This window comes from Leptodactylus fuscus, chromosome 6, assembly GCF_031893055.1.
Source record: "Leptodactylus fuscus isolate aLepFus1 chromosome 6, aLepFus1.hap2, whole genome shotgun sequence".
Classification (NCBI taxonomy): Eukaryota; Metazoa; Chordata; class Amphibia; order Anura; family Leptodactylidae; genus Leptodactylus; species Leptodactylus fuscus.
This window is the reverse complement of record NC_134270.1, coordinates 122,425,481-122,437,715: the sequence shown is the minus strand read 5'-3', so window position 1 is coordinate 122,437,715 and position 12,235 is coordinate 122,425,481. Positions and strand designations below refer to the sequence as shown.

The 12,235-nt window shown below is 39.8% G+C and overlaps 1 protein-coding gene across 1 annotated transcript in view; it reads left to right on the top strand.

Annotated features, from left to right (window-relative positions):
- The window catches only part of LOC142210042 (vasoactive intestinal polypeptide receptor 1-like), a 68,333-nt gene extending 58,900 nt beyond the window's left edge, over window positions 1-9,433 (top strand). The window contains exons 12-13 of the mRNA XM_075279072.1: window positions 7,678-7,719; window positions 9,260-9,433. Coding sequence (XP_075135173.1) covers window positions 7,678-7,719; window positions 9,260-9,352 — 135 coding nt within the window. The 3' untranslated portion in view covers window positions 9,353-9,433. The remainder of the gene's footprint in view (window positions 1-7,677; window positions 7,720-9,259) is intronic.
- The last annotated feature ends 2,802 nt before the right edge of the window (window positions 9,434-12,235 follow it).

Sequence of the window (12,235 nt, the reverse complement as noted above, 5' to 3'; positions counted from 1 at the left end):
ATCAATAAGATCTAATAGGTTATCTGTGATCAAACCACAAAAGATACCCAGACCATTGTGTCACATGGTTTTCCAGGGCTTTGTCTATCTTTGTCACTGGGCAAATTAGGTTTCCTAACCAGATTTTCCTGGTACCCAATGACTTTCAAATGCGGTTGTCTTCTGTTGGACCTGAAGGACTCTTCCAAATGGGGTTGTTTGCTGTTGAAACTATGATGTTCATTATTGTATCAGAGCATAGTGTCACTAGAGGTTCCTCTGGTACCCTGGTTGGCCAGTCCGAGCTTGGAAAATTAAAAGGAAGGATGTAGAAGTGTCACTGGTTTCCTAGTTAGATTGCCCACCCTACCCAGTAGACTAACGATCCACAATATAGAGATTGTCATGAAATGACTGGTGGTCTTCTACATCTTGATCAATACATATATTGAGAACCTAGTGTATATTTTTGTAGCTAAGGGAGGCATGTCTGTCTGTGGAAGCGACAACCACTACTGCCAATAGATGCCATTGGATGTGATTGAAGAATTTTGTGTGATATGACTTTCTGTGTTTTTACGAGAATAACGGAAACTTTCAAAATTGATAATTTTATGATATTTTCAGTATATTGTCCTTTTTTTAACAAATATTTGCAAAGTATAATGACCAAAATTTATCACCAACATAAAGTACAATGTGTCACGAAAAAACAGTCTTGGAATCACCTGGATAGGTAAATGTATTATGAAGCTATCCTCACATAAAGTAAAAGACGTCGTATTTGAAAAACAGGGTCTGAGCCTTAAGGCCCAAAGTACCCTGCGTCCTTAAGGGGTTAACAAAAATGATCTATTTTGTATCACTCCCACACAGTATATTTAACTAATAAATAAATATGTTATTTCTATATACATTTTCTATGATGTATTTAATTTATTAAGAAAAAAAATCATTGGTATAAGCATAAGATAACTTTATGAGCACCCTTTTTTATGTATGAGGCCAAATGATCACCAAGTTATCCCCTATCCTCAAGAAATTTGTTTTGGACACTTACTTCAATTGTGCCACTGGTAGAAGAGCCCACAACTGCTATTTGATTTCAATTGCCGTCTTGAACTTGGATTCCATTGACGCTTTTGAAGTTATGAGCAAGACAACCGGTTTATCTTTTTTTAACTTCACATAGGTCTATATCGCTGAAGACTAAATGATCACACTTAAAATTAAAAGCGATCATAGTATCTTCTGAGATTTGTATATTTTAAGAAATAATATAAAATATATAAATAAAAAAACACAAGTTTTATCATATCAATAAATTTATTACCAAAATAATAATAAAAAAAAGTATATACTGTGTATATGGAGGGGAGGGGATTTTAATTTTATTATATATATACAGTCCTATGAAAAAGTTTGGGCACCCCTATTAATCTTAATCATTTTTAGTTCTAAATATTTTGGTATTTGCAACAGCCATTTCAGTTTGATATATCTAATAACTGATGGACACAGTAATATTTCAGGATTGAAATGAGGTTTATTGTACTAACAGAAAATGTGCAATATGCATTAAAACAAAATTTGACCGGTGCAAAAGTATGGGCACCTCAACAGAAAAGTGACATTAATATTTAGTAGATCCTCCTTTTGCAAAGATAACAGCCTCTAGTCGCTTCCTGTAGCTTTAAATCAGTTCCTGGATCCTGGATAAAGGTATTTTGGACAAACAATTCAAGTTCAGTTAAGTTAGATGGTCGCCGAGCATGGACAGCCCGCTTCAAATCATCCCACAGATGTTCAATGATATTCAGGTCTGGGGACTGGGATGGCCATTCCAGAACATTGTAATTGTTCCTCTGCATGAATGCCTGAGGATTTGGAGCGGTGTTTTGGATCATTGTCTTGCTGAAATATCCATCCCCGGCGTAACTTCAACTTCGTCACTGATTCTTGAACATTATTCTCAAGAATCTGCTGATACTGAGTGGAATCCATGCGACTCTCAACTTTAACAAAATTCCCGATGCCGGCATTGGCCACACAGCCCCAAAGCATGATGGAACCTCCACCAAATTTTACAGTGGGTAGCATGTGTTTTTCTTGGAATGCTGTTTCTTTTTGGACGCCATGCATAACGCCTTTTTTTATAACCAAACAACTCAATTTTTGTTTCCAAAATGAAGCTGCCTTGTCCAAATGTGCTTTTTCATACCTCAGGCAACTCTATTTGTGGCGTACGTGCAGAAACAGCTTCTTTCTCATCACTCTCCCATACAGCTTCTATTTGTGCAAAGTGCGCTGTATAGTTGACCGATGCACAGTGACACCATCTGCAGCAAGATGATGCTGCAGCTCTTTGGAGGTGGTCTGTGGATTGTCCTTGACTGTTCTCACCATTCTTCTTCTCTGCCTTTCTGATATTTTTCTTGGCCTGCCACTTCTGGGCTTAACAAGAACTGTCCCTGTGGTCTTCCATTTCCTTACTATGTTCCTCACAGTGGAAACTGACAGGTTAAATCTCTGAGACAACGTTTTGTATCCTTCCCCTGAACAACTATGTTGAACAATCTTTGTTTTCAGATCATTTGAGAGCGGGCTGTCCATGCTCGGCGACCATCAAACTTAACTGAACTTGAATTGTTTTGTAGAAAGAAATGGTCCAAAATACCTTCATCCAGGATCCAGGAACTGATTAAAAGCTACAGGAAGCGACTAGAGGCTGTTATCTTTGCAAAAGGAGGATGTACTAAATATTAATGTCACTTTTCTGTTGAGGTGCCCATATTTTTGCACCGGTCAAATTTTGGTTTAATGCATATTGCGCATTTTCTGTTAGTACAATAAACCTCATTTCAATCCTGAAATATTACTGTGTCCATCAGTTATTAGATATATCAAACTGAAATGGCTGTTGCAAACACCAAAATATTTAGAACTAAAAATGATTAAGATTAATAGGGGTGCCCAAACTTTTTCATAGGACTGTATATATATATATATATATATATATATATATATATATATATATATATATATATATATTAAAATTAACCCCCCCCTCCAAACTTCCCACGTAACAACCATAACAACCACCCCATCCCGTATCCCATATAAGCAATGAACCCTTCCCACTGTCTCCAGAAACATAAATAATAATAAATACAACTAAAAATTGGAAGAGTTAAAGATAAGGTTGGAAAAAATGAAGAATAAAATTGGGAACCCGGAGGAGGAGGAGAGAGAGGCAGTGAGAGGTGGGAACAACAATTGGGTCTATGTCTGTGTTCACAGACCGAACCATTGGTGCTGTTGAGCTGGCTATGGATATGAAACTCATAGTCTGTGGGAAACAAAAAAATTAAATTACCCATTTCCGGCATGCTGGGAAAGGACCTGAAGTCTGCTACTATGATATGGACAATAGACATAAGGATTCGTGGGCTTTCTGGACACATCTAGTGGCAGCAGGATGAGATCATATGAAAGAAGAAGTCTATTTTGTCATTGCTGTGCACCCTCTGAATAAGGGACATGGCTTTGGATTCAAATTCCAGTTGCCTGTTGGTTATCTGGGGGTCCTTTGTTCCCTGGTAGAAGGTGTACTGGAAGGAAGGGGAGCCCGACATTTGCAATGGGCGACTGCAGGGGGGCACCAGCAGCTGGAATGGATAATGGTGAAAACTCAGAATCAGTGATGCAGGTGGAGGTGAGAAATGTTCCTTCCCTGGCAATATATATAGTCCAGGTTGTTCTTTCTCCCCCTCCAGTTCATGAAGGACATCCGCAGAGGTCGATGAATTGGGATCACTATCCTCCTGCTCCTGTTCCTCTTGGATCACATTGTAGTTGGTATTCTTCTGTTTAGAAGGAGGGGGCCCACGCTAATCAGCCTTAAAGAGGACCTTTCACCATTTGGGGCACATGCGGTATACTGCTAGAAAGCTGACAGTGCGCTGAATTTGGCACACTATCGGCTTTCCCTTTCTGTGCCCCTGGTGAAGAGCTATCAGTGCCAGTACCATAGCTCTTCACTGTCAGAAGGGTGTTTCTGACAGTCAGTCAGGATCGCTCTTCCTCACAGCAGTATCTATAGCGCTGTACTGTGAGAGCAGTGAGAAACGTCCTCTTCCCTCCTGACAGTACTCGTTTATGGACGAGTACTGGGGGAGGGGGCGTTCCTCACCGCTCAGCGTCATCGCTGGGCAGTAAGGAACGCCCCCTCTCACAGTACAGCGTAATAGACGGAGGAAGACTGTCAGAAATGTCCTTCTGACAGTGAAGAGCTATGGTATCGGCACCGATAGCTCTTCACCAGGGGCACAGAAAGAGAAAGTCAATAGTGTGCTGAATTCAGCACATTGTTGGCTTTCTAGCGGTGTATTAAACCACATGTGCCCCAAATGGTGAAAGGTCCTCTTTAAGGATGTTCTTCATAAACTGGTCACATACACTTTTTCACCGGCTTTTTATATCCTTCACTGTCAAAACAATCTAATCTTGTTATAAATTAATTATTTTTTTTTTTAAAAAAATTAATCCTATAGAAAATGATTTTGAAAAAATTTGACTCACCAGTGCACTCTTCTGCATCAAAGTTTTCCCACTCACAAAAGAGGCCCTGGCAGACATCCAACCACGCATCCATCCTGGCATGTTTGCCAGCATACACCTTTTGTCTCACAGGCATGGGTGTGAATGAATCTGCTTAAAAGAAGGAAAGAACCATAAACAATAAAAAATTATAATAGACAATGCTTCAACCTTGAATATAATGCAGTTATGGTACTATGGTAAGAATGATAGAGAAGAACAATGTAGAACAAAAGCCTGGTGTATGTGACCAGGACAAACCCAAGAATGAGAAAAATCCATGTGCATCTGAGGGAGACTCATCAGTCCGAAAAGTTGTGGAACATTCATATACATCCAATGATATGGAAATTGTCATGGCATTTTAAATACTTTGAAATGCAAAAATTTATATTTTTTGCATTATTAATTTCAAAATCTAAACTCAAGCAAATAATTTCTAACAAATATTATATAACATATTATAAATATGAAAATATTACATATATGTGCTCATCACATGACCATGGACCGTAAATCATATGACCATGGTCACAGTTTTATCCACTAGAAGTAACAGAATGAATGACACCATGCCGAAATCTAGCAAACCGTGAGGAATTGATACAAAAAGTAAATTGGAAAATTGTACAGCTTTTTATTGTACATTTGTTTGTCAATATTGGTCTGGATGTGGCCAACCCCTTTCATTTTCTGGCAGAAAACAGGAGCTTCTCATGTGAGGAGATGAGATGGTTGAAAGTTCTTTTGCATCCACAAAATGGCTGCAATATCGTCATACAAGCTTAATATTTGGCCTTATTATCCTATAGCATTTAGTGCCTGGGTGAAGTCAGAAGGTGAAACATGTCTGGATTTTCTTTGGCACCTGATCTGGTTTCATTATGCAGTAGTTGAACAGGTTTCACCTGCTACCTACTTGTGGAGTCAGACTGGCTCTCAAACAATAATGGGTCCCAAATACAATAGTGTCTTAAAGATTCTGCAGAAGACAACGCATTTTGAAGTGACTTTGGAGCCAGGCCTTCGTCACTGTGGTCTATTTCTTATAGGATGATTTACAAATAATCTGTTAAACCCTATTGATGAAATGTCCAGTGTGAGCAATGACAAAAACAAAGATCCCAACCTAAAAAGATAAAAGGGCACTGCTTGGATGAAAGGATGGAAGAGACTCTGGCTCTTGGGGCAATATTCTGACTTGTTTAATAGAGTTCCTCTGTAGATTGGAGTCATTCACAGGTGAAGGCACTAACCAGAGTTGGATCCCCTCTCTCCATAGACCCCTTATGGGCTGCCCTATAATATTGTATGTATGTCCTTGGCCAGAGTATTCCTTTCTGTAATTCTCTAATACGGACTAAAAATTTAAGGTGACAATTCTTGTTCGTAAGAGAATAGTAATGGTAAAAAAATATTAATGTAATGCAAGGTAAAATAATCTTTATTAATAATCTTTATTAATTAATTTATTTATAGGGAACCATACAGTTGTCCAATATACACATGTTTAAAGGAGGTTTTCTGGGACAGTATTATTGCTTCAATATGTGATCCTAGAGGTCCAACTCTCAGCATGTCTACAGATCAGCTAACATGCTGTTTATTTGGTTGCAGTTATAGCTGCTTTTGGGGCTCAAGTGTTTAGTTCCATTTTGAACAGATGAAGCTCTTAGGCCTGGTTCGCATCTACATTCGGTATTCCGTTTGGGGACCCCCAGGACGGTTTACTGAATGCATTGGCAAATGGTGAGCAGTGAAAGCACATGGACCCCATAGACTATAATGGGGTCCATGTGCATTTGCTATTCCTTATAATTAGAACATAGACATTGAATATAACAGGATGGAGCAATGCATGTATATATAGCATATCCCAATATATTCATATGAAGATAAAAAAGTAAGTAATATTGCACTGAAGGTATTTGACCTAAATAATGGGCTAGACACTTGTTATTATAGAGCCTATGCCTTAGCAGATTTATCAGATGGCCATAATGTGTTAAAGCAGATAATGCATTATTGGAAAATATATTTTGGGGTGACTTATAGACAGTTGTAGCTTGTCAAGTGATTGAGGTGGAATGTGATAATATAGATTGGTGAGTTAGCCCATCAGTGTATCATAAGGATCCTGTAGTGCAGTGGTCCCCAACCTTTTTTCCACCAGGGATCAGTTTCAGAAAGACAATTTTTTTATGGCCCGGTGGGGGCAGGAAGGGGTGTGGATTTGGGCGGGGAAGGGGTGTGGTTGGGGGTGGGGTTAAGTATGGGGGTGTAGATTAGAATTATGTACATATGAAAACACAAGAGAAAGTGGAAACTATATAATTTTTACTACTTTACTACATCTACTGATGACGGACACTGCAGGTTATGAGGATGGCTACTGATGACAGACACTGTTATGAAGATGGATACTGATGACGTATATCACTCCTAATGCTGCTATTAACTTCACTACAGCCTCACTACAGCTACTTTACACATCACAGGGACACGTGACGTGTAATGTAGTTGCCCAAAGTTTGGTAGGCGAGTGTGGGATGGAGCCAAGACCCACTGCATGTCCTGCATAGTACTAGAATCCCGGATATACAGTGGGTCCCGGCTCAACCCCGCATTTTGCTCACCTTATCCCAATGAGCAACAACCAAGCGTCAGTGTTGACTGTAGCTGCAGCTGCTGACTCCTCGCCGCTGGTACGTGGACCGGTGCAACATGCCCCGCGGCCCGGTACTGGTTGGGTTGGGGCAGTTGGAGACCCCTGCTGTAGTGAGCCCTGGCTCTGACTCAGTGATTTACCCCAATGGTCAACTTTGGCAGCACGCTTGGCTCTTCTACACTCACTGTGGCTGTGAGAGTTTGGGGTTCACAAGATAGATGCGTGTCCTAGAGGTTGGATCAGAATCTATTGGACATTTATGGCATATTTAGAGTCAGAAATTACTTTTATCTTCTCCCTTGAGGTACAATTGGGCTACAGATGGGACAGCGGGGATTGAGAAAGATTGAACTTGTAAGACTTGTGACTAATTTTTTTTACCTACTCTAAACAGGGCCTTAAGTAACGTAAGTTTTTTTATTTACCCTTAGGGTTTTATTGTCGCCTTATTATATTGCTTCCTCAATGGAGAGGTGAGAATTTGCATTGCTAAATACTTCATTATTTCTTGATGATATTATAATGTCATGGAAGTATTTATTACACTTTTATCATCCAACATCAAAACAGGTAATACAGCAAATGTAAAAAAAAGTTCCATAGATCTAGATCAAGACAGTTATAAGGGCTTGTCTCATAGAGATGTAGTGTATAAGTGTATACATACAGACATTTCTGTGGATTAGTCAGTTCTTAGAAGTAGAATGTACAGAATAAGGTCTAGCATTCTCATGAAGAGCTAGTTATATAGTTCTGGATCAGGATATTCTGCTCATATCTTCCGTACTTAAAGGGGTTTTCCCATTTCAGTATATCAGCAGTGTCTTCTTCTTACTTCCTGTACTTCTCTCCCCCTCCTCCCTCTTGCTGAATGGGTCACAGAACACTTATATAGATCAGATAATACAATACAATACAACTCTGCTACATCTGAGATGTAGCAGTGCTGAGTATACAGTAAAGCAGGGATGAAGCAGAAGAGTAGATAGTATCTATCTACTTGCGAACATCGCTCAACTTTCCTGCACAGAAGTGCTGCCACTGCTGCAGCCTGTTCTTCTTGCTCCTCTTCTGTTAGAAGTGCTGCGAGAAGGCGGGGTTTGTGGCTTAGGAGAGTGTGGGCAGGTACTGGGAGGGGAGATGTGAGTGATGCACTCATTTCTCCCTGCCCACACTTTCCTAAGCCACAACAAGCCACAACTACTCCCATCATCTCTAACACTAGCCTAGGGAGGTGGGGGCATGCACGGTGCTCTGAAGGCATACTGTATCAATGAGAGAGTATCGGACCGACAAGAACGGGGAGCGGTAGCGGCAGCGAATCTGTACAGGTAAGTGGACACTAGGGGGGCTAAGTAGCTAATTTTTTTTTAATCACTACACAGCGTGGAGTCCAAAAACTTAAACAATTTTTGGACTCCATGCTGTGTAGTGAATAGGATCGTTTTTAAAATCCGATCTTCGATTATTAAAAAAAATCCCATTGACTTGCATTGGGATCGGAATTGGGTTTGGGATCGGGTTCGAATGGAAACTGATCGGAAATCGGATTTTAAAAACAATCCTAAAATTTCAAGATCGGCTCAACCCTATTAAGGACTTGAAGTGTGCCCCTGTATGACAACCTTGACTTTATTGTTGATGAATCTGCCATATTTGTTGACCCTGAAATCAGTTCTTTGGCTTGAAATATTAGGAAGTGTCAGTACAGTGAGGGTGATTTATTAAGGTCTTGGTAATCCCTGCCTCACCAGACTTTGCACCTAATGTATGGTGAAGTGCATGCCTTGTCATAAATGATGTGTATCCTCGGGCTCTGTGCACCTAAACAGAAATCTACAACAGCTCCTTGACAGAGCTGATGGCCTCACTCCCATCACATATGGCCCTTATCACATCCTTTGAGGAAAGTAGTGTGTGGGACACAGAATCAGACCCAATGTCTTCTAATTTATAATACCTACGAAAACTTCTTCTTGTGCTGATACTATTTTTTACCCATATTTCCTACAGGTACAGACTGAGATCCAGCGACACTGGGGCAAGTGGCAAACTTCATTGGAGAGCAATGTGTTTAATCTGGTAACACAGGACTTCACAGCGTAATATTACATCTGTGGCCAGCGGCCAGTATGCCAATACAAGATGAACAACATATACCAGGAGTCTGGATAATAAAATCTAGAACTGTGGACTACAAACAATGATTTTGGTGTCATGCATTTATAAATATTAATACTCAGAGAACATTATATCTACAGATCAATATCCTACCATGTTTGTTACTTTATATACAGTCCTATGAAAAAGTTTGGGCACCCCTATTAATCTTAATAATTTTTAGTTGTAAATATTTTGGTGTTTGCAGCGGCCATTTCACTTTGATATATCTAATAACTGATGGACACAGTAATATTTCAGGATTGAAATGAGGTTTATTGTACTAACAGAAAATGTGCAATATGCATTAAACCAAAATTTGACCGGTGCAAAAATATGGGCACCTCAACAGAAAAGTGACATTAATATTTAGTAGATCCTCCTTTTGCAGAGATAACAGCCTCTAGTCGCTTCCTGTAGCTTTTAATCAGTTCCTGGATCCTGGATGAAGGGATTTTGGACCATTTCTTTCTACAAAACAATTCAAATTCAGTTAAGTTAGATGGTCGCCGAGCATGGACAGCCCGCCCTCAAATGATCTGAAAACAAAGATTGTTCAACATAGTTGTTCAGGGGAAGGATACAAAACGTTGTCTCAGAGATTTAACCTGTCAGTTTCCACTGTGAGGAACATAGTAAGGAAATGGAAGACCACAGGGACAGTTCTTGTTAAGCCCAGAAGTGGCAGGCCAAGAAAAATATCAGAAAGGCAGAGAAGAAGAATGGTGAGAACAGTCAAGGACAATCCACAGACACCTCCAAAGAGCTGCAGCATCATCTTGCTGCAGATGGTGTCACTGTGCATCGGTCAACTATACAGCGCACTTTGCACAAATAGAAGCTGTATGGGAGAGTGATGAGAAAGAAGCCGTTTCTGCACGTACGCCACAAACAGAGTTGCCTGAGGTATGCAAAAGCACATTTGGAGAAGCCAACTTCATTTTGGAAACAAAGATTGAGTTGTTTGGTCATAAAAAAAGGCGTTATGCATGGCGTCCAAAAAGAAACAGCATTCCAAGAAAAACACTTGCTACCCACTGTAAAATTTGGTGGAGGTTCCATCATGCTTTGGGGCTGTGTGGCCAATGCCGGCATCGGGAATCTTGATAAAGTTGAGAGTCGCATGGATTCCACTCAGTATCAGCAGATTCTTGAGAATAATGTTCAAGAATCAGTGATGAAGTTGAAGTTACGCCGGGGATGGATATTTCAGCAAGACAATGATCCAAAACACCTCTCCAAATCCTCAGGCATTCATGCAGAGGAACAAGTACAATGTTCTGGAATGGCCATCCCAGTCCCCAGACCTGAATATCATTGAACATCTGTGGGATGATTGGAAGCGGGCTGTCCATGCTCGGCGACCATCTAACTTAACTGAACTTGAATTGTTTGTCCAAAATACCTTTATCCAGGATCCAGGAACTGATTAAAAGCTACAGGAAGCGACTAGAGGCTGTTATCTCTGCAAAAGGAGGATCTACTAAATATTAATGTCACTTTTCTGTTGAGGTGCCCATACTTTTGCACCGGTCAAATTTTGGTTTAATGCATATTGCACATTTTCTGTTAGTACAATAAACCTCATTTCAATCCTGAAATATTACTGTGTCCATCAGTTATTAGATATATCAAACTGAAATGGCTGTTATAAACACCAAAATATTTAGAACTAAAAATGATTAAGATTAATAGGGGTGCCCAAACTTTTTCATAGGACTGTATAGTCATACATAAATATATTACATGTATATGTGATAATAACCAGCAGAATGATTTAAGGTTTACAATAAAATCAATGACCATTTGGTGTGTCTGATTATTGGGCAGTGGTTAGCAATGAAGGCCTTCACATGGAGTTACGCTCCGTACTTTTTGCTACATTTTAAAAATGTAGTAAGCCATTGAGTTCAATGTTTTTTTTTTCATATAACGCGCGTCTTTTTGCGTGCACAAAAAGATGCGCGCAAACAGACGCGCGTTAAAAAAAAAGGCCATGGAACTCAATGGCTAACTACATTTTACACGTGTAAAATGGTCCAAAAGCACGGAGCGTAACTCCGTGTGAAGGCACCCTTAGGTTCTGTTCCAAGCAGATCCGCCAACTGTATGCCTTCCACCATTTATAAGTCTGGTTTTCTGCAATACTTAAAGGAGTTGTCTAGTTTCAGCAAATAAATGTTACTGTTTGTATAGTAAAGTTATACAATTTTCCAATGTACGTTCTTTATCAGTTTGGTTTTCCACATCTCTTTTTGGTGTGATTCATTATTTACTTCAAGTGGATAAAAATGAATCCATGGTCATATGATGGACGGTCTATGATCATATGATGGACGGTCCATGGTCATATGATGGACACAAAGCAAAACTCTGATATCTGTGACTGTAAAAAACAATTATTTGCTGAAACTGGACAACCCTTATAAGATGTTGCAGGGTCACATGGCAACTTGTATTGCTGTTTAAGGCTGAAGCCCCAGGTGGTATCTTCTGGTTCTACACAGGGCATTGTAGACCATTTAGGTGAATACAGCACTGGAAAATGTTAGTGACTTACAGGTGTTGTACCTAATTGTAATAGTTCCTAGTTCACATTCCCATCTCCATTAATAGGACTGAATTACCATGGCCGCATCTTTGCCATGATTTGTTTCTGTAAAGTTTGCAACATGAACATCTTTGGTTTCTCACTTTTTCAGGAACCAGTAACTTGTAGGCTGGCAGCCACGTCAGGCCTGTGGCTTATAAGATGCCATGACCACAGACAAAAATGTCTGTAACCTGAGCCAGTGCAATTCAGTGATGTCATCACATACATGTGCGAGA